This window comes from Chroicocephalus ridibundus, chromosome 2 (genome assembly GCF_963924245.1).
Source record: "Chroicocephalus ridibundus chromosome 2, bChrRid1.1, whole genome shotgun sequence".
Lineage (NCBI taxonomy): Eukaryota > Metazoa > Chordata > Aves > Charadriiformes > Laridae > Chroicocephalus > Chroicocephalus ridibundus.
The window spans coordinates 160458074-160481498 of NC_086285.1; the positions used below are offsets into that span (position 1 = coordinate 160458074).

The 23425-nt window shown below is 38.1% G+C and overlaps 1 protein-coding gene across 9 annotated transcripts in view; it reads left to right on the forward strand.

The window, feature by feature from the left end:
• PHF20L1 (PHD finger protein 20 like 1) overlaps positions 1-23425 on the forward strand; it is a 61457-nt gene that overhangs the window by 25023 nt on the left and 13009 nt on the right. For 6 of the 9 annotated variants that reach the window (XM_063327557.1, XM_063327558.1, XM_063327561.1 and 3 more), the window contains 7 exons: positions 1056-1138; positions 4847-5099; positions 7123-7308; positions 7508-7714; positions 15312-15530; positions 15730-15786; positions 17123-17227. In XM_063327557.1, coding sequence (XP_063183627.1) covers positions 1056-1138; positions 4847-5099; positions 7123-7308; positions 7508-7714; positions 15312-15530; positions 15730-15786; positions 17123-17227 — 1110 coding nt within the window. The remainder of the gene's footprint in view (positions 1-1055; positions 1139-4846; positions 5100-7122; positions 7309-7507; positions 7715-15311; positions 15531-15729; positions 15787-17122; positions 17228-23425) is intronic. The other 3 variants (XM_063327562.1, XM_063327563.1, XM_063327564.1) reach the window with 1 other exon arrangement.

The following is a 23425-nucleotide window of genomic DNA, read 5'->3' on the forward strand; positions in this document are numbered from 1 at the left end:
AAAATACCACACTTTTTTTGTATGCATGTTTTTTGTTGTGGTTTTTTTTTTTTAATGTCTTAATGCTTCCTGAGAGCCCAGGCTTTTTTATAATTCCCTGGGCATTATGCACTGTAAATTAATTTTGAACGTATCTAATTTTTCATGGAATGTGAAAGGAACATCTTGTGGATCTGTAAGCTCAAGTTATTTTTGAGGATTTTAGCTCTCCACCCCCAACAGTGACATTCCCAAGGATTATGATAGTAACTTTTATTCAGGTTTGTGTTTTTCAGGTTTTATCAGTTCTGCTTTGTCTTATGGCGTAGAACTTTTACTTTCTCTGCATGCTTAGGTAATCGAAGTTACTGTGTAAAGCAGAACTGAAGCTATTGCTATACGCTTAGCCAACAGAAAGCTTCCTCGTATTTATGTTGCGCTGTCTTTTACAGATTTTTTTTTTTATAGTAGCGATATTGTATATGAGTTCATGAACGAAGTGACATATTTTCATGTATTTGCTCCTAATATAGTCTTGTTGCTGAGGCAATTCGGGAGCTCCACTTTGAGAGCTCCAGATGAGAATATTCATTTGGAAATGAAATCCCTTGTTCTATTCTGCCTAAGAAAGGTTTGCATGTGTTAAAAGTTAAGAAGTAATAGTACAAATTCTGACGGGAATTTCTTAAGGACTGAAAAGGGGAGAGATAGAAAAGGTTTGTAAATAATTTTGATCTCTCAATTTACTTAATTATCATAGTCTTGGTTTTGTAGCCAAAGCACTTAGGCTTTAAAAGGATGGTAAGGCATTATTTTACAATTGATGATTTGATTTTTATATTGTTAGTGGAAATGCCAGATAAGTACCTCTTTTGGAAGGCCACCGTCATGGAATGTCCTTTAACTTTTTGTTTCTTCTAATTTAAAGTGTTCAGCTTTGTGTGGAACTGTTTCAGAGAGAATTATGTTGTAGGTACAAGCAGTTCATATTTCTCGTCTCACTGTTTTGCTTTGTTTTCCCCAAATTCTTGTTGCAAGCTTCTTTAACTAAAAAACTCTGCAATTTTTTTCCTAAGGTTTATTGGCATCCAAAGCTGTTGTTGCGGATGGTGCTGAAAAAAAGGAAGGCAACAAAGAAACAGCTCCAGTCCTGGAGCAGGTATGAAATGGTAGAGTTTGATTCTTTTGCAAGGTTCCCACTGGAGTGTGCCATGGAGATATAGTACCTACAACATTAAAATTTGCCCCTTCAGATATAATAGGGAACTGAAAATTGATCTTATGTTTACATTTCTGGCAGAGCCAGAAGTACGGAATTTAATTGTCTCTAAACACAGTGTTGACTTGAATTTCAGTAATGAGCTTTTGTGTTAGAGAACTAACAGAAAACAAAGAAAAATGAAGTCTCCATGCAAAAAATGTGAGGAGACCAGTGTCCCAAGGTCCAGTTTTATACCTGGAACCATGTGACTGGCTTAGGAAAAGGCCCTTACACAAATTTGATTTGTGTTTGAAACAGGGTTTTTGACATCAAGTAGAACTTCTTTTAAAAGAAGTTTCTTTTATATTGTAAGAATTTGGTGTTGTAGGCTTGTATGTGTTTTATGAACTGCTCAATGAGCCATACGTTTTGCAAGGGTGTGTATTTTAATAAATACAAAAAAGAAACTTTTAAATAATGTTAAGGGTCTGATTTTTAAACCTGCATATTTGCAGGACCTGCTGCCATTTTATCTTTGGCTGCTTCTACTATGTTCAGGCATTGCTTGACTCCGAGTTGTGCATTATCTTGCATATTAAAAGGGCTGAATGCCTAAGCATGGTAAAGCAAGTTAAGGATGAGCAGTAGTTTTGTTTCAGGACATCTTTGTTTTCCAATGATTTAAATCAGAGCCTTAATGTAGTTTTAATACAGCTTTTTTGTATTCATTTTCATTCTTCTTTAACAGCAGCATTTGAATAAAATAGCCTTGCTGCCCGCAATTCTTAAAAGAACACTTCTGTTCTTAAGCCCCGGCACACTCTATGAACAGTCCCTACCCCAAACTTTATTTGATATTTTGGTTGTACTGGTTCTTTAGAGCTGATATATAATTACATTGCTGTGGTTTTTCCATTGACACCGCATTGGATGCGAGTCTTGTCAATGGAACACGATTTTCTGTTTTTAATGCTGTCACCGTAAGGGCTAACTGAGCCACTACGGTGTCAATGCATTGACCGATATTTTGCATAAAGGTTTACAATGTATTGACACGACATTCCATTTCTCAAATTTTTGCATATTAAAGATGCTATGATTTTACTGCTACTGTGTGTGATATTTTCAATGTGCAAAAAACTGTGAAATGGCTTACAGCATGTTGTTTTTGGAAGAATCATTACAATGTAAATCTTACCATGCAGAATCCCATTGCGGTGAATGGGACTTTGTGGTTTACATAGACTGTGTATGCAACAGTATAAACAACAGTGCATATTTACTACAAACTTTTTGTTACTTCTTAGACTTAGTAACTCGGCTGTTTCTGTTTTATTGATTAGATATATAAAAAAAGATGTCTCTGTCATTGTTTACATGCTAATGGTCTGAAAAACCTCATTTTTGGGAATACTAGTTAAGCTCCTTTAAAGAGGCATCTAAAATCCCGAATTGTCCTTTTCCTTTGCTTCTAATTAAAACCAGAAACCTCACAAACATTTAAATTATTAACTGTGGGGAGGAAAATTTTTGAGCTTAAAGCTTTTTACACTAATTTGCTGCTCAAATTCAAATTAAAATGGCCGAGTTATAAACCTCCCCAAAAGATTTTCCAGTAGCAAAGCTGACGTTCCTTAGAGGTTTTGTCTGCTACTGCTATAAAGTTGGATGGGTAAAATATCTTGTAGGGTTTTTTTTAAATAATGTGATACGGAACATGGTAGAAGTGTTCAGGCCAATAGCCGAAAACTGACTTTGTTGATGGAAGTTTATTTTATTTATATTTATATATTTTTAGTTTACAGTTGTCTTAAACCCAAAACCTCAGCCTATTAGTTGCAGATACAGTAGTTTATTTAACTGTATTAGGGTATGTCATGTTATATTTCCTTTTGACCAAGACCTGATTAGATGAATAACATTAATTCATTAAGGTTTTTAATGTTAATTTGTCCTGTTAAGAGGTTAAGCACCTTATCAAAATATTAATTTAATTTTTTTAATCTTGTTTAAATAACTTTGTAATTTGAAAGTAATGGATGCTGTAGTAATGTCTTTCACATCTGTGAAGATGAACAATAAAATTGTTTATTTACAAGTTATGACTCTAATTAATTTCTGGTAATACCTCTCATAACCAGCATAGGTATACTCTACAGTTCATGGAATATTTTATTTAAATGAATAAACTGCACTTAGTACACGTGTAATTGAATTATTCAAGGTAGAACTGGTGTCTGCTGAATGGGATGTTTTGCACTGGATCTTTACATGATAATTCCAGCCATCTCTTCATGTAGCATTCAGGGGTGCCCTTTTACAAACATAGAATGTGCACTTGGGGTTTTTTGTTTTGCCTTTTTTTTTTTTCCAGTGGAATGTGGAAAGTTCCAGTGGAAAATAAAACTGTGATTTATAAGAAAAACCAATAATACCCTCAAATCATCAAAGGTGTGATGTTTTTAGTTTGGATAAAGTGGTGCACACTTTGTAGAAATATCTTTCTATTTTCTTAGTTATGGTTTTCTTAGACGGTCTTATGCTGGGTGATGGACCTGGGACAAGAAAGGGGACAGGTATAAGAAATGTTCAGATATTTTAGTTTGCCGTTATTGGGCAAGTTTGTAACACATGCACAGTTTATTCAGTAAAGTCGGAAGATCTTCCAGTTAAAAATCTAAAATGCTAATGTCTGTCAATGCATGCTAGTTGTCTAAAAATAATACTTTAGTATCTGTGTTAAGAAGGATGAAAATTGATGAAATTGGAAAGCTGCGTTATATGTTGATTACTTTTTTCTTCAAAAACTGTTTTAACTCTTTATCTGCTCCCTTTTCCCCAACAGTTAGCAATCTGTTTAACCCTGTGGTGCTAGAAGTTGTGATTTCTTCATGTGTTTGCACAAACATATAATGTGGTGAAATCCAGACTCCCAGCACTGAAAGGGGTTGTGTGAGAGTGTGTTCAGAATTTGGAAACTTTTTATTGTTTTCAGACGTTCCTTAAAGGAGCATTATCAACTTTTTCAGGCTCTTCTCTAAAAAAAAAAACTCCATTCGTGTTAAAGTTTTCCTTTGGAACTTTGTAATTTTTTCTTGCTGTGAAAGACCTTGCAGTCAGGGAAATGACTGTGAAGGGAAAATCTTGGCAGCTTTTTTTAGCTTGCTCGTAGTAGTGCAAAAGCCTGTTGGCGTTCAAGGAGCATCGTCTAGATGTTCCTAGTCATGTAACTTAGGTTTGGGTAGTCCTGCAAGGAACAGGGAGTTGGATTCGGTGATCCTTTTGGGTCCCTTCCAACTTCAGACATTTTAATGATTGTGGATCAGTGTATATATTCTAGCAATTGTAGCCTGTGACAAATGTCATACTCCAAGTCATACTCATGGGAACAGAGGAAAAAACATTTCGTTTCCAGACTTTTTGCAGGTATTTCGAATATTAAGAAATGAGGGTGTTCTGAATACTGAAAAGAATTGATAGTGCTCCTTTAAAAAAAAAAAAGTTTAACATGATGCATTTTAAATTGTTTTCATTTGTATTGAAAATAATGTTGCTTTTAAAATGTGTTTTGAATACTAAAGTTGCTTTTAAAAAGATCAAAATAGAAAACAAGAACTACAGCGAAGAAACTGAAATAAAAGTATCAATTTTTTATTATTTATTCAGGAGATTTCACCTAAACCACAAAGTCAGAAAAAAAATGAAGCTGATATTAGCAGTTCTGCCAACATACAGAAACCTGCACTGTTATCCTCAACTTTGTCTTCAGGAAAGGCTCGCAGCAAGAAATGCAAACAAGAATCTGGAGATTCTTCTGGGTGTATAAAGGCCCCTAAATCACCACTTTCCCCAGAATTAATACAAGTCGAGGATTTGACGCTGGTCTCTCAGCTTCCTTCTTCTGTGATAAATAAAACTAGTGAGCACAGACATTTTAAAAAAAATACCGTAATTACTTATAAGAGATATACAGACAATTTTTTTGGTTGTAAATGGCTATTGCTTTTAAAAATGAATCTGCTTTAAATAAAAGGTCCAAGTGGGAGAATTAGGGGTAGCTCAGTATTATAAAATTCAAGTCACATAATAAGGCGTATGAATTACTCTACCTTAAATAATACATTTATATTTATAAAGTCGTGGCTTTTGATGCTTGGCTTTCCCTCCAGCTTAAATCTCCGCGGTAGTATTAACAGTGATACAGGAAAAATCAAACCTCTCTTCTGAAGGGGCCTGATTCATTAAAAAGAAAAGATGTACACCTTGGTTGTGGACCTCCCCTTCTCTCAGAAATTCTGCCCTCAGCTGGCTTTTGTGCTGTACCTGTTGGCTGTGGCGTTCTTCACCTTATGTGATATTTCCTGCAAATATGATGCGGAAGAGAAGATCGGTTCAAGATGTGTGGCGGGGAAATATAAAAAAAAAAAAAAAAAAGCCGGTTTCTTTGTTGTAGAAAAATGGCATAGGTGTTCAGCTTCTTAACGTGTGCAACTGATTTGCAAAGTACCAAAATATTGATTATCAGAACAGGGAAAGGTTTACGCCGCATCCTTGAATATGCTATTTTTTGTGAATATTAAAATGTTTCTGTAATATTTTTTTTTTTTTAGATTACATTAGGTTTTTAGTGTTGTTTAGGGTCAGGCTTTTTGTTGCCTGAAGAACATTAAATGATGAGGCCAAGAGTTGAAATAAATGTGGATTCCAGTAAGTCAAGAGCTACATTTTTGTTTCACTTTTAGAATAGTGATTGAGGATGGAAGACTATACCTGCATCGTGTGTTCTCCTTAACCTTGATTTGATATTTTCCCTTAGGTGTTAAGTTTCTCGTAATCTTTTCTCACAGATAACTTTAAATGAATGGGAGAGGGAGGGGTGCAAATTCAGCCATCTTTATTCAGGACACATTGCTATAAATTGTATTTTGTCCCCACAAAATATTAGCAGTCTTCTATATTGTAATATGCCTTCCTTCCCCACCCCTAAACTAATGGTAAGTAGCTTTCCTTGACCATGTTTGTATTTTGGATTAAGTTAGACTTCTCTGTAGCAATATTTTAAAAATTAGCTAATTTAAAAATTGGTTACTTAATAGCTTAGATCTCGTTAGTGCTGTCACTTAGTATTTGGCTTCTGAATCTTTACCACCTTTAATGGAAATTTAATTTTGCTGCATATTTATTTTTAAATCTGTACATGTTTGACTGTAAAAACTGCTTAAGAAAAGGAGAGAACAGAGATTTACAGTGTGATAATGACTTAATTTAGGGCAAAAGTTTGTGAAACTGGGTAAAACTGGAGAGGTGTAGGGGAGTGTGGGTTTTTTGTTTTTAATGAATCAGGCCTATATTAACCTATATCAATTCCTTCCCCCCCCCTTTTTTTTTTAAGTATGAGGTTCTTGAGCCTTCTTACTGTGCCATGCTTTGGCAGTGTGCATTTGAAATATAGTTGGAGTATTGATATCAGGTTAACAGAAGACGGGAGGTGGGATATAAAATTAACCACTGCTTTTGATTATTTTTTTAAGTTGTATGTTACCACTATCCATGACTTTTTAGATCTTTAAGTGTGATCATTTGTTCTGCTTACTGTTAAATCCTATTGCCCCCTCCCATTATAAGTAGCCTACTCTCATGGGTTGTCTGGGGGGGTTGCTTACTGTAAGTACAGTGTTTGCCTAAAATAACAGCCTTTATCAGTGGGGAAATACATGCCCTAATAATGTATAATAAGCAAAAAGCAGAATCATATCTTGAGCATAACTCTTTTTTTTGCTCCTGGTAATCACAGTTTTTAATTCCTTTTACCGGTTCTGCTGTGATTCCCAGCTTTGCAAATAAGAGCTATTTAAAGCACTCCCCATCTTTAGATCTCAAATACTGCGGTAAGATTATGGTATATCTCTCTGCTTCATGAACATTGAAAGATCTCTTTTTAGGTCCATCACAGCCAGTGAATTCCCCTAGATCCTACAAACATAGCCAACGGAGAAGAAGATCACAGCGTTTAGCCACTTGCTCCTTGCCTGATGATTCTGTAGAAAAAGTTTCTTCTCCCTCTTCAATTACTGATGGAAAAGTGCTCTCCATCAGTGGTCAAAACCAACAGTCATCAAAATTGGAGGGTAATGTATCTTAATCTAATAAAGAACTGCCCAAGAGAAATTGAATCATAAAAATTAGACCTTTCACGCTTTTCATCTAACGGGATGTTTTGACTTATTGTAGCTAAAGCTGTGCCTATGTTAAGTAACGCTGCAATCCAAACTGTTGTTTGTTGGACCTATGTATCTATTTTAATATTACATTTTTTCTTTTATGTAGTACCTGATGTTGCTCATATGTCACTTGAGAAGCGTGGACCGTGTCTCCCTCTTGATTTAAGCCGTAGTTCGGAAGTTACAGCACCATTATCCACAGAATCCACTTTCCGTAATGAATATCCCAGTAAAGAGAAGGAAGATATTCAGATGATTACATATCTTTCTTCCAAAGCAGTAACTGATGGAAGAGTAGCTACAACAGCGTCAGGTAAAGAGATTTAGTATACAACCAGTTAGGTTTATAGTTGTAGGGTTTAAAATGTGTATGTATTCAGTCACACAGAGGCAATACTTTTTGTTTTCCCTTTTTGCACACTCACAAACCTGCCACTCTTCCTGGGGTCCATCCATCTGCATATTCTTCGTCTCCCGCTGGCTTTGAGCTGCATTAACACTTTTTCTAACACACTTAGGAGGCTCTGAGAATGTGGAATATAAAAAGCAGTATTTCTTTCACAAATATTTTATATTGTTAAAATTTGTAAAAATAATCTGTGAAGTTTTTTACTAACATACTAATATATACTAAATGTAGATGTACTCATTGATCTTGTGGCTTCGGCTTTAAACATCAGCATTTTGCAAGGCAGTCAGCATTCCTCTACCTTTGCTTCTATTTGCAGTGAAAATTTTGTCATTTGCTTGCTGCAAAATGAAAATATTTCTGAAAAATCCTCTAAAACTTATATAGACTTGGTTCACCCTCACAGAGTTAGCGTAGAGCCCAATACTGGAACTTCTGCTGCCTTGCACTTCGGAAGAGTTTACTGACTACTATGGTTTAAGGGAATGGCTTGGATAGAGGCAATTGAGAGTTTGGGGGAAAGGTTTACATAGTGATTTGCAGACCCTAAAAGTGGGTTGTTTTCATCCAGTGTATGTTAGGTGTCCGTATACTTTTTTCATAAATAAGTCTCTTATGTGGGTGAGTAGCGTACCATTTTTAATTGGCTTCCAAAAAAGAACTCTCACAAGCCTTTGTTTGTTTTGTTTTTTTATTTTTGTTAAATGAGAAAACAGCTCAATAAAGTAAGAGGAGGAAAAAAAACCCACCGAATTATTGTACTCTGCTGGAGAAGTTTTTGGTAAATATGATTGATAGTAAAGGAGGACAACATGACCTTAAGGTATATAAGTGTGACACTCAAATTATAACTCAGCCTTGTTTAAAGAGGAAAAAAATAACAACTTTGCATTCAGGTGATCGTATAGCTGCAGTGCTCAGTAGGGTAGTGAAGCATTTTGTTTAGTATGTACAGCCCCTTCTTGGCTGTCTGCTCCCACATGCCGCCACTGAGAGCGGAAGGTGATCACTTCATGGAGCTGTAGCATCGCTATAAAACCTGATGTAGGAAAAGCTGGCTAGGATTCTTGGATCGATATTGCGTAGATTAAAATAGATGACTGTAATTATCCTTTCTCTTGCTCTCCAAAAAAAAAATCTATTAATCTTGTAAACCAATTTGTCAAAATAAGGACTACGGGAATTTCTAATGAGTTGCCACTTAAGCTTTTGAAAATACTACTTAATCTCTCAAGTGAAACCATGTGATAGTCTTTGTTTGCCTTTTATGTATTACATAGCAGTAGAATCGCAGATTTCTGGGAAAATTAGTTCTGTAAAAGTCCTTTTATCTCATGTCTTTTGCAACTAAGAGAAACGCTTTTGGGAGATGTATATTTGCCCACTCATAGAACAAGATCATAAAAGAAACTAACAGCCTCCAACTGCCATCTGTTTCTTGTTTATTAGAACTGATTTCAGTTACTAGGAATTTAACTTCTGGCTTTTCTGGTATGTTTTCTGGATCATTTAATGCATAGCTGGTAACGCTGACAGGTATTCATTTTGTTGTCCACTTCTGTCATGGGACTGGCTTGGACTCTGAGTGAGCTGGCTCTAAACCCCACATCCATCAGTAGGCTTGCGCCTGTTTGTTGGTTGAACTGAGTCTTGATCTTCGCCACAGATGAGTCTAATTAAAGAAACAGTATGTTTCATTTATCACCGCCTTTATTTATGACTCAAAAATATTTGACACATCCACATGCTTTGTGTCAGGGGAAGCCATTCCCTGAGAAAATGATCTCGTATTATATTTGAGTCCAGAATGGAAAGATGGAAGCACTTGCAACCTATGCTGGAGGATACAGTTTATACTGTATTTAGAACTTAATAGAGCTTTTTTGGGCCTATATAATTTTAGGAGTTATAAGCTCTCAAGGAATTGATTTGCCAGCTACTTTTTTGTCTTCTGGGTTTTTGCCTTACAGGCAAACCTGTGTTTTGTTCCTAGTTTTCATGTATTGCAGTTTTCCGCCATGCACTAGAACTCTGTCTTGAGCTTTCAGACTGACTTTTTGTCCAAATGTTAGAAGTTTTCAGAAGTACGCAGCCCAGCACCCTTGAGCAGTATAAGCTTTGTGGACTAAAAGACTAATCTAAGCAGTCTGATATCTTTAATTCAGAAATTCCGTGGACAGTTTTAGAGCTAGCTGCCTCTATCATTAGTATCTCTAGGACTCTAACTGAAGTTCATATGTCTTTTGGGTGCATCTCAGGCTTCTAACTCTGGTGCAACTCATTTGTCTCCTCTCCATCTCATATTCTTCTTGGAAGAAAAAGAAAAATGTAGCTTTTAAATTCAGGTTTGAAACCTCTGGAGTTACTCTAAGCTGTTGAATAGTTTTTGTTGTGATCTCTGCTTTAGAAGGCATCTTTTTACTTTTGAAATAGCACAGGTTCTCAAGTCACATTACTTAAATACACATAATCATACTAAATTCTTGCATGCTTCAGGAGAAAAAATAGAATCCCCTCTATCACTACTTTTCCTTTTCTAATGAACCTCTTTAAACAATGGCAAGCTAATATATAAAGGAGAGATGTCCAAAGCTTTCCTTTCTCATTCCTGTCAATGCTTGGAATTGTCGAGAAAAGTTAATTTGTATTATGCAGGAACATCTGCCTGCCTAAGTGTAATGTAATATATTGCATTGTTTAGGGTGTGCATTGTGAGTGTAGATTACAATTTGAGAACATTGGTGTACAATCCAGATTATTCTGTAATTGTCTGCATTTTTTAATCTAAAAGAACTATTTTAAATCTGTGTCCTTTTATGATATTTTTGCTGTTTAGATTTTATTGACACAGTCTGGACACACTGGTGTTCGAGATTTTGACAACACTATGGAGTTGGCTAAGTGCGCTTACGTTGGACCTGCTGTCTTCATAATCATTGAAATGGATAACTGTAGATAATTTTAGAAATTATGGAGGTGATGGAATTATTTAGCCTGAAACAGGCTATTATGGTTGCCAGCCCTTCTGTAAAAGAGCTGTACTGTTATAGGCCCAGAGATCAAATTTGTGGCTTGCGAGGTCTAGACTTCTGATGGGTGCTATCAATTGAGTCAATTGAAAAATAATTTAATGTTGTTCAAAATGATGCATTTTGATAAGATCTTTATGCAAAAGTTGTTAACTTGGTGTTTTCGTAGGGGAGGGATGAGGCACACTGAAGCACAGAAGCGAAAATGGCAACTCATAGTATTAATTTACACACAGATCCCTTCTCAAAATCATTGCTCAAAACGAAAAACTTGTCATTTCGTAAAGGCAGCCCAGAAACAGTAGGATCAATTCCTTCAGTCTACAGGCTGCAGGGAAGTACTGTGAGCACTTTGGTAGGCAGGGGTACGCTACCAGTTAATTCGTGAACAGAGGTACTGCTTTGCCTAAACTGGTGTACAGACCTAGTTGTGATCACCCCATGCTGCACATGTAACGAAGAATCCTTGCTTTCATTTGCCAAACGGCTTAAAATGTAGATATCTGGCTTTTTGTCACTTAGCCTTTCATAGGCTTTAAATTTGCAGTCGGTCTGAACACATGCAAAACACTGTAGTTTTCCAGTTCTGCCTACGTGAAGTCCAGATCTTTCTGTAGTTGTAATTTTCTTTAAATTTGCATTCACTTATCTTCGTTTCTGTAACTCTACACCGTTTGTGTTAGTTTAACTGTTGTGTATTGAGCAAACATAATTTCAGCAATCAGTCTAGGTTTTAGAAGTTAAGTAAAAGGAAAATATTGTTACATTTACTAATATAACGATATTAATATCCTATTTATAGTAGTAATATTACACTATTATCATTAGCTCTTATTTCCTGTTCTAGCTCAGTCTAGATGATTTCGCTAGTAGGGTAACAATAGGTTAACTCTATGGGAGAAATTTGCACTTATGCTAAAAATAAAAACCACTGTATACTTTTACATAATTTTATTGATAAGTTTACTGCAGCAGGAACAAGAAATGGCTGATGCACAAGATTTTCAGAGAACAAGACCAGTTGCTTTTTTTAATAAACTCTTGCCAGCGTTATTGGTTACCCTGCTTTTAAGAGGTATCTAGTTGACTAAAGCTCTTGTTACTTTGGAGCTGTTTGTTTTACTCCTAATATCTATTGACAGTCAGGTTTACTCCCTAATTTGAATGTCTGCCCTTCTAATCTCTGCCCTGAAGTTCCCAGCTGATTCTTGCAGTAGGTGGCTGGAGGCAAGAACCTTTCATGTCCTCATCCTTCCTGAAGATCGTTTTGTGCAGGATCTGGTATTAATCTGTAATATGTATTTAAAGTGCATTTAGATATGAAACTCATCCTGTGCACTGGGAATTCCAACCAACAAATTAATTATGGTAAAACCATGAATTATGCTGGTCATGTTATGATTGAAGTTGTATATTAATGCAGATAATGACACGTTTCTTATTAGGCAAATTGAGAAGACATCGAAATCTGTGGAATAGAATATCATGCAACAAAATAAGTTGCTTCACAGTGGTACAATTTATTTTAATTTGCACTGAAATAAGTAGTACCGCTAAAAGCCCGTCTGTGCTGTTGCGCTTGTGGCAGAGCGTTCTGTTCTGTGCCTGCGCACGTGGGCTTGTGTCACTCCACCATGCCAGACCAGCAGACGTGGCGTTGGAAACGTGGCATAAAGCAGACTGAAAAGTGCTGGAGTTTGCATTTTTTTTTTTTTAAATCTGAAATCAGTCTTCAGGTGATCAAATTGGTCTTAGAACAATGACCTAATCAGGAGTTTATCAAGTCTAATTTCTAAGCATCTTTCTCTCTGCTAAGTGTTAATTGCAGAACTCCCACGCTTCACTGTGTGGGAGGTGGCTGACTAGACAGAAGGAATTCCTCAACAGGAATAAAATTGCAATTAAAAGTAACAGTTAAAAAATACATGGTCGTATTTCCAGAAAGGAGATAATTTTTATAAACTAGTATTTTTCTTGTGGTATCTGTTACTTGCCCTTCAGACTGTGATTGTCTGCTTTGTCTAATGTTGTGGTTACATGTAAGGCAAAGTGATTGCACAATTGAAAATTAAGCTTTACAAGCCTTCACACCTTATTTAGAATTAGGATTCCGAATTTAGAATGGTTTCTGATTAATAGAAGTAAAAACCAAGAATAACATTGCAGTGTACGCAGGCATAATAGTAATTTCTCTCTTCAGGTTACTATAGACAGACAGTTTGGAGAGTTCTGTCATTGAGATGGGTATTTGTGTGACTGTAGCATGTTTCTGCCCATCATAAATGTTCCCTCAAACAGTTATTTAATTACTGACTGATTACTTTGTCAGATGTGCTTGTGTTGAAAATTATTGAGATAGTGAAGTTTGTTGTGTTGTGATCATCAATAGCAGAGCATGTTTGAATGCCTGAGGTCAGGATTTCTTCTTAATAATGAAGTTTAAATACTAATTCATCTAATATTGAGACTAAATTTCTCTTGAGGTTGTTTGGATGGAGTATTCTCACATCTTTTCATCAAAATGTCAGTGACCTAACTGAATCGTGTGTATTTGGGTGATCCTTTTGTGCTCTTTTTAGAAACGAGACAAGACGTTGATAACATGATGATGTGGAGAAGTGTCACTTTTTTATTTTACTGAGGTGCTAAAATATACTCGTTGCTCCACAGATGGCAAAGCCGTTCAGTCCTGTCACAGAGACAAACGTTAATTAGGAAACCCAAGAAAGGAGTAATTTGAATAGTGTTTTGTGTGGATGACAAGTATCCCAGCAAGCTAAGTCCGCTTGAAATACAGACAAAGGCAAGAGCCTGAATAGTAGACCAGTCCTGAGAGGATTATGGTCTTAGGTGGGTGAGATGGTTGATTTGAAGGAGTGGAAGGGTTCAGGTGGCCTCAGCCAGGGTCATGCAGCTTGTGTCTTCTTCGTGTTAGAAGCCAGAATGCAGAACTGAGCAGCTGCTGCTGGCTGGATGGCATGGTATGATGATGTCTTGCATCCCACAGCTGGGAACATGTGGCATTTTGAAGTGCTGTGTGGTGTGGTAGGCGATGTGCTACTTGCTCTTGCTGCCTCTGCGGCATTCATGCCCTGTGGCATTTTGATTGTTACCCTGAGAGGGGCTGCGTGGGAGCTGGAGTAGGTTCCATGTAACACGTATGTTGTATCCTAGTAGAATTGGGTTGGTCTGTCCAAGCCTGGAAGGCCACCATATGGAGTCAACCCTGAGACGTTGTTACCTTCTCCCCAGAATCCTTTTATGACTGATGAATTTACTAAATTATCTTAACATTGCTTATTTAAATACTTTTTGTTGTTTTATTACTGAATACTTAAAAAAAAAAGGGGGGGGGGGAATAAAGAGGGAGCTCAAAGAACATTCCAGATCACCTTCATCTTTTGTCGTCTTTAATATCTTGACCGCTAGCAGGTATTTTTCAGGACTTTTTTTAGTTCAGCACTTTAACCCACAAGTGTTTTTTACACGTTGATGCTTTTGTTGGGCCCCTGTGTTGAGAGACAGCGAAGGTGACAGGTGCCTCCAAGAGCCTTGCAGAGTCGCGTTTTGTACAGTATGTCCTCGGCGTGGTCCTGAAGTGTCCTCAGTGGACTGATGAAGATTAGGCTTTCCTAATTACATTTAAATGAAACTTTAAGCTCTCACAATATTAATGAACACAATAATAGAATTCTGAACGACCTCAATAATGTTCTTTATAAATAACTCTTATTTTAGTTTGATTATTTGAAAAATCCATTGCCCTATTTGATTATAAATTGTAAATATTACCAATGAAAATTATAGCTTGAGGGGTTTTTTTTTGCCGTGTGATTTCCTAATTTGCATCAGATGAAGATTAAAAAACACCTAAGTATTTCACTAAATAAACTTTTCTGAATAGTGTAAGATAAGAATTGTCAGTATATGATGCTGAATTCTGAAAAATGATCATGGTGTCTTGCATGTTAGTTAAATATGGATTAGCTATACACATGAAAGACAATGAATGATTTAAATATTATTAAAATCAATTAAATGCAATAAGCAGAAGTGTAAATCTTATACATAGCACTAAAAATGTTGTACCAGAGCTTAGTTTCGCTGTTCACAGAATGGAATGATAACTTGAACAATATTGACAATGTCAGCACCCTTAACCCTTACTGTTGACCTGGGTTTCTACTATAGTGAAATAAAAAGGAAACAAAAAGGCTTAAAAGTAGCAGCAAAAGCAGACTTTGCACAGTACAAGTAGTTTCAAAGTGAGTGCAAATTCCAAAACAAAGAAACCTTTTGTGGCATGTATTGTCTGGTATGTAAGACTAAGACCTAGACATTCATGCGCAGTAATTATATCTTAAGTGTGATGATATTATTACCAATACTTGACATTTCAGCGATCTGACGCAGCCAGTGATCTGGCTGCAATCCTTACGGAATGCCTAGTAAATCTGTCTTCTTGTTTTCAGCACCCTCGTCCCATGTACATGCCTTGCATCTGGAAATGCCTTTAACCAATAGTCTAAAGTTACCCAAAGGGAATAGTAAAAAAAAGAGGTCTTCCACATCAGTGAGCTCTGAAGGGACAGAGATACAGTGCTCTGTGCCCGTAAAGGAGAAAAGTTTTGAGAGTCTGAAGGAGAAAATATTAAAGAACGTGATTGAGAAGGACAAGCACTCAGAAGTTGGTAAACTACAATACTTTTTGTTTCCAGTGCTTTAGCCAATAAAAATAATCGTAAAGTGACATTAAAAGTAATTTTATTGTTTCTATGTTTCTTATTATCATGTACCATTAGGACTTTTTATGGTCTAATGACTTTTACAAGAAAGTGGGTCATCAGCCAGACATTACACTTATGTCATATATTCTTCTTCAATTTGCAGGTGCAGTGAGAATGGAAAGAAAAGGAAAACTGGAAGAGAAAAGTTCTTCAACATATGGTACGTACAGAGCAATAATATTTTTAGGAAAAAAGGAAAAAATCCGGAATGCTTGATGTCTCTGAAGAGGAAATGTAAACACGTAAAATATTTCCTGAGCCCAGCTGCACTTCTTTTGTTTCTTGAGGTCTTAAAAATGTTTTTAATATATATGACAAGTTTATAGTAGAAAAATGATTTTATAGAGAAAATGAAAGTGCCCAGAGCAAGGATTTGGAAAGATCTAAATAGTACCTGAAAAAGAAAAGCACTTTTTTTTTCTTTTTTTCAGTTTAATTAGTGATACTGCCTTAATTTCCTTGTACTGACCAATTTGAGGGGGTCTATAAGGGGCATGAGTGGGAAGGAAATGGGTGTTACTAGCCAAACATTTGGCGATTCTTGAAAGTATAAATTAAGACGTCTTTGGTTTTACCCTGTGTTTAAAAAATCAAATAAATTTTAAGAAATCATTAGAGGTGGACAAGAATTCATAAGTTTTTCTGCCTTGTTTTTCCAGGAGGTAAAAGTTCTGTTTCTGTATTCCTCGAGAAGATAATAAGACTGATTTGTGTGCAGGCAACAATCCTTAAATACTGACTCTAAGAATTTAGTTTCTGGAACAAGTCAATTTCCTCATTATTTATCTCACTGCTGATTGCTTGGAAAATTATTATGGAGTGACAATATTGTGCGATGTATTTTGTCTCGGGAGAATTAACAGGATAAATAGATTTTTTTAATTTTTTTTTTTTTCCTACGACAAAGTACTTGTCCTCTTGTGTATACCAACAGCGCTTCGGAGTGAACTGCAGTGTAAAAACATATCATAAATTTTAGTCAAAACCAGTTTTCCGTGAGAATGTTGCTGTGTAGTAGAAAGTGCTGACAGCATCGCCAGTTTTTCAATACTGAAATTTCCTTCAAATGACTTTCTGTAGGCCTAACGCATGTTTTTAAGACGATGTTATCCTTTTTAGTTTTGAATTTTGCACTTCTGAAAGCTTCTTCTCTTGCTCAAACCTTTTTGTTATAAGCTGTAAGTAAAATAGGTGTTATAAGCTATTTAAATAATGTCACTTATTTTGTGTGCTTTGCTATATCTTCTTGTACTATGACACCCCATTTGGAAATATTTGAAATAGTAAAATGTTGTTTGTTGAGAGAGATTTCTCTGAACATTCTACCAGCAATTAGTAAGAGACGTGCCCAAGATACCAAGTAAATTAACTGACTGATTTTGATCTGACTAGGCAACTGGAATACTTGATTTTGAATGTCATGTTTAGGTTAAGCCAAGTGAAGCAAGTAATTTGGAATGGTACTGCTGTTTTAAAATGTTTAATTTTTATTTCAGGTAAAAAGAAAGAAAAGGAAAAGGAGAAAAAAGAGAAAAAGGAGAAAGATCATAAATCAAAACAGAAAAAGAAGAAGAAAAAAAAGAAGAAATCTAAACAGCATGGTAAGTTCAATTTACTTTTTTTTTTTTTTTTTTAAAATAAGCCAAACTACTCAGGGTATTCCTGGCATTAGATATTAAAACTTGTGTCTAAACAATATGAATGTCAAATTTTAGGAGTTCCAAAGAATAGCTTTTGGCCTTAAGTGTTGAAAGGACACTTAGGTCTATGACCTCATTTTTGTAGGTTTTGTAGGTAACAGACATATATATTTCACAGATGTTTTTTCTTCCTTCAAAAGATATGCGCGCTCTTCTCGTATCTTCAAATTCTTCACGTGAAGCTCTGTATAGACGTCCTGCTTATTCTGCTTGGACATAAATTGTTCTAGTATCTAGGCTGTTGCGAAATTTTACTGGTTTACTGTATAAAATGTAGCCCCTTCTTAACAGATAATCCCTAACAGCTGAGATGGGCATCTCTTTTGCAACAGCCTTGGCTGTTGTCTTGACAAATGGTGATTCCGTTTGTCTTCATCTCACTTCCCTGTTCTGATTCTTTGATCGTATCAGTCATCTTTTTCTGTTCTCTGTTATTTCCATTCCCTAGAGGGACAAAAGTAATTTGGTTTTTAGATATGAGGCTCTAGGAAGCCTGTGCTTTTTTAACAAAACAAAAAACCCTTTCAAACCACGTCGTGCTTTTTTTTCCTCCTTCTTGGAGAAGTATTCTGTAAGAGTGTGGTTTAACGTTGGAGCGCCATCCCTTCTCTAACTCTTCTTGGCATGATTCTGTGGAAAAACTGAACAATTTAGGGGTTTTCCTTTTTCAATAAAAAGTTAACTATCCTTCTGACCAGTACAGTTTTACTGTTTCTTTCTATTTCTTCCCCTTTTCCACGTCCTTTGGTGCTTTTAATCCCCCATAAAATCACATTACAGGTTCCTTGGTTTACCTTTTTTTGCATTCAGTACAGTCTTAGCTGCAGCATTGTGGCAATAAAAATAACAGCATGGGCAAATGCAAACTCGTTCTGTCTTTTCTTCTTGCCAAATACTGAACTTTATTTTTTTTTTCTACTGTGCCTGCTTACTTCAAAAAGTGTTTCAGGACTTAAAATAATACTACTTATTTTTATCTTGCTGATGGTGGGGTTTGGTTTTCTTGAGAACATTTTTAAATATTCAAAAATTTAAAAATGAGAACCTAGACTGTCCTTTCTGTACCTATCAGAATCATAGAATTTCATAGAATCATAGAATAGTTTGGGTTGGAAGGGACCTTTAAAGGTCATCTAGTCCAACCCCCCTGCCATGGGCAGGGACATCTTCAACTAGATCAAGTTGCTCAGAGCCCTAACCATAGAATCATAGAATTGCTGAGGTTGGAAGGGACCTTTAAGATCGAGTCCAACCTTTAACCTACCCTGACAAAAGCCACTTCTAAACCATGTCCCTAAGTGCCCCATCTACCCTTTTTTTAAACACCTCCAGGGATGGTGAATCCACCACCTCCCTGGGCAGCCTATTCCAATGTTTAATAACTCTTTCAGTGAAAAAATGTTTCCTAATATCCAATCTAAACCTGCCCTGACATAACTTGAACCCGTTTCCTCTTGTCCTATCACTTGTCACCAGGGAGAAGAGGTCAGCCCCAATCTCTCTACAACCTCCTTTCAGGTAGTTGTAGAGGGTGATAAGGTCTCCCCTCAGCCTCCTCTTCTCCAGGCTAAACAACCCCAGCTCCCTTAGTCGTTCTTCATAAGGTTTGTCCTCCAGACCCCTCACCAGCTTTGTAGCCCTTCTCTGGACACGCTCCAACACCTCAATGTCCCTCTTGTAGCGAGGGGCCCAAAACTGAACGCAGTACTCGAGGTGGGGCCTCACCAGTGCTGAGTACAGGGGGAGGGGATGATCACTTCCCTAGTCCGGCTCACCACGCTGTTTCTGATACAGGCTAGGATGCTGTTGGCCTTCTTGGCCACCTGGGCACACTGCTGGCTCATATTCAGCTGGCTGTCAACCAATACCCCCAGGTCCTTTTCTGCCGGGCTGCTTTCGAGCCACTCTGCCCCAATCCTGTAGCGCTGCATGGGGTTGTTGTGACCCAAGTGCAGGACCCGGCACTTGGCCTTGTTGAACCTCATACCACTGGTCTCAGCCCATCGGTCCAGCCTGTCCAGATCCCTCTGCAGAGCCAACCTACCCTCAAGCAGATCAACACGCCCGCCCAGCTTAGTGTCATCTGCGAACTTACTGAGGGTGCATTCGATCCCTTCATCCAGATCATTGATAAAGATATTAAAGAGAACCGGCCCCAGCACCGAACCCTGGGGGACACCACTTGTGACCGGACACCAACTGGATTTAACTCCATTTACCACCACTCTCTGGGCACGGCCATCCAGCCAGTTTTTTACCCAGCGAAGAGTACACCTGTCCAGGCCATGAGCAGCCAGTTTCTCCAGGAGAATGCTGTGGGAAACAGTGTCAAAAGCTTTGCAAAAATCCAAGTAGATAACATCCACAGCTTTTCCCTCATCCACTAAGTGGATCACCTTATCATAGAAGGATATTAGGTTTGATAGGCATGACCTGCCCTTCACAAACCCATGCTGACTGGGCCTGATCACCCTGTTCTCCTGCATGTGCCGTGTAATGGCACTGAGGAGGATCTGTTCCATGACCTTCCCGGGCACCGAGGTCAGACTGACTGGCCTGTAGTTCCCCGGATCCTCCTTCCGGCCCTTCTTGTGGATGGGTGTCACGTTTGCTAACCTCCAGTCAGCTGGGACCTCCCCGGTTGTCCAGGACTGCTCATCAACCAACGTGACCTTGAATGTTACCAGGGATGGGGCATCTACCACCTCTCTGGGCAACCTGTTCCAGTGTCTCACCACCCTCAGGGTGAAAAATTTCTTCCTGATATCTAGTCTAAATCTTACCTCTTGCAGTGTAAAGTCATTACTCCTTGTCCTATTGCAGCAGGGCCTACTAAAAAGTTTGTCCCCATCTTTCCTGTAGTCCCCCTTTAAGTACTGAAAGGACACAATAAGGTCTCCCCAGAAGCTTCTCTTCTCCAGGCTGAGCAACCCCAACTCTCTCAGCCTGTTTTCGTAGCAGAGGTGCTCCAGCTCACTGAGCATTTTTGTGGCCTCCTCTGGACCCACTCCAACAGGTCCATGTCCTTCTTGTGCTGAAGGGTCCAGAGCTGGACACAGTGCTCCAGGTGGGGTCTCACCAGAGCAGAGCAGAGGGACAGAATCACCTCCCTCGACCTGCTGGCCATGCTTCTTTTGATGCAGCCCAGGATACAGTTGGCTTTCTGGGCTGCAAGTGCACATTGCTGGCTCATGTCCAGGACCCTGCACTTGTCCTTGTTGAATCTCATGAGGTTCACGCAGGCCCACTTCTCAAGCCTGTCCAGGTCCCTCTGGATGGGGTCCCGTCCTTCAGGCGTGTCAGCTGCACTGCTCAGCTTGGTTTCATCTACAAACTTGCTGAGGGTGCATTTGATCCCACTCTCTGTGTCATTCATGAAAATATTGGACAGTACTGGTCCCATTATGGACCCCTGAAGAGCACCGCTTGTCACTGATCTCCACTTGGACACTGAGCCGTTGACCACTACCCTCTGGATATGACCATCCAACCAATTCCTCATCCACCAAACAGTTCACCCATCAAATCCATATCTCTCTACATTAGAGAGAAGGATCTTACTTTCGTGTACCTTGAGAGTGTACTTTACTAAATATCAGTCACAACAACTTAGATTAAAGTTTGATTAAAATTTCTTAAAATATGAGACAGCAAAAAATTTAAAACTTATCAAAGATTTTTCTAGAAATTCTTCCTCGAGCATTTGGAAAACCCTATGTATTAAAATGAGCTTCAGTGCTTGAATGAGAACTGCAGTTTGATAAGAGTGAGAAAAATGTTTTATAGGTCTTATTATCCTTTGAGTGTATGACACTGAGTGTTGGTGTAAAACTGTTTGAAAAAGAACTTGCATAAGTTAAAAATAACTTGCATAAAAAGAAATAACGATTGAAATATTTGAAAAAAGATCTTTTGAATAGAACTGTTTTAATAGGTAACAAGTTAAGCTACAGATTTGAAATAAGCTTAAAACTACAAATGTATATTTTGTAATGGGGAGACATTGACATCATATTTCCCCAAGGCTTCTGTTTCATGTATTTCCAAAGAAAAGGGTAAATTGAGGTTATCTGTCATCGTTGGTGTTGAATTCTGGAATGTAGGTGAATCATCAGAAACGGCTGATGTGCATGATATAGAAGGTTTGGGAGGAGCTGGTCAGCCTGGTGGTTCTCATCTGAGCTTTGGATACTTTGCTACTTCATGAAGTGCTGTGCTTGAGATCGGAGAGTCTCAGGCTTGGTGCTGCCTGGGGTGCAGCTTCTTCTCTGGTTCCATACAGCTCCCACATGCAACAGGTTCTGCAAACCCTATTCATCCAAACTGAATCAAATCGAGCACCTCTTGCAAATTCATATCAGAGCTGTGTTCTTCTGCCCGGTGTTGTTCTTTGGTTTTATCTTCTTGAGGTTGTAAGGTGGTTTGTTGTGATTTTGTGGTTGTTTTCTTTTTCCTTCTTTTTATTACTCTGGGTTTTTTTGCCAACTTGTCATGAAACTTAGAAACTTGGCAGAGGTACCACAATTAGGTCCCGGCTGCTAGGGGCTGTACATATCTAAAGATTGTAAATATTAGGAGAAAACTATATGTTGTAGAGAGGTGGTTGTTGGCCTCTTCTCCCAAGGGAATAATGACAGGACCAGAGGAAACGATCTGAAGTGGCGCCAGGGGAGGTTTAGATTAGACATTAGGAAGGATGACTTTACTGAAAGAGTGGTCAGGCACTGGAACAGCCTGCCCAGGGAGGGGGTTGAGTCACCATCCCTAGAGGTGTTTAAGAAACATCTAGACGTGGCACTTCAGGGTGTGCTCTAGTGGCAGAGATTGTAGGTTGTTTGTTTGTGGGGGGTCCTTTCCAACCATGAGGATTCTGTGATTCTGTATATGTCCAATGCTGCAAAAAATAGAAATCTTAAATCCAGATGCAGAAAGCAGTGTGAGGAAAAACTTGTGCATTTTATTCTTTGCAAATTCATCTTGTGAGAATCTGTTTCTAAAAATCCAGAGATGTTCTGCCTGGATATTTTTTTTTTAACTGGTGGAGAAAAAAAGACAAATGCTGTGGCAGATTCTGACTCTAGTGTCTGACCTTGAAAAAGCCCATTGAAAAATGATCTGTCAAAAGAAGTCATTTTTCTCTGGGACAAGCTCACTCTACTTTCAGGGCATGGCAGAAATGAAAGGGTGTGAGGCATCCTCCGTTCCTTTGGAATCAAATGGAGGCATCTTGGGGAAGAAGAGGGAGTGGGCATGTTGTGTGATCCAGATAGGTTTTATGCAAGGCTTTAAAGCAAACAAAAAATCCCAAGAAAAACATTTTTGTGCTCTGGCTATATGCTCGTTTGTCAATCAATGTTCATATAAAACCCATGTAACACAGAACGTAGGTAATTTCTGTCACTTACACTGTTCTGTCACAGTGAGGTCAACAGCAGTATGACTTGAAGTAATTAACACAACTGCTCATTGAGTTGACTCCCCTACAGTGAATATACTTAGGAAATGCAGTAGACACTCCGGTGAGTGTGTTTCTGACAGGAGAAAGTAAATATGAGCAGTGGCTTTATGCAAGGTGTTTACAAGAGACGCATGTTGTGGAACCTGTTGCAAGAAAACTGTCGATACAGGTGGTAGCAGGCATGCTTATTACAGAAGGATGAATGCGTAGAAATCAAATGACTTGCTTATATTCAAAGTAATAAGTTTGAAGGAGGAGTAAATGGGTAGCTACTCTTAATTACCATTTGACCAGCATAAAACAGACATGGACCTGCTCAAGTGGGTCCAGAGGAGGGCTACAAAGATGATTAGGGGACTGGAGCACCTCACCTGGGAGGAGAGGCTGAGAGGTTGTTTAGCCTCGAATACAGAAGGCTTCAGGGAGACCTTATAGCCCCTTCCAGTACCTAAAGGGGGCCTGCCTGAAGGATGAGGAGGGATTCTTTATCAGGGAGTGCAGTGATAGGACGAGGGCTAACAGTTTTAAAATGAAAGAGGGGAGATTTAGATTAGATATTAGGCAACCGCCGTTAGTCCAAAAGGTGATCTGGAGAGCTGCTCTGGGTAACGCATTGTGATGGGTTTCACACCTGGATAATG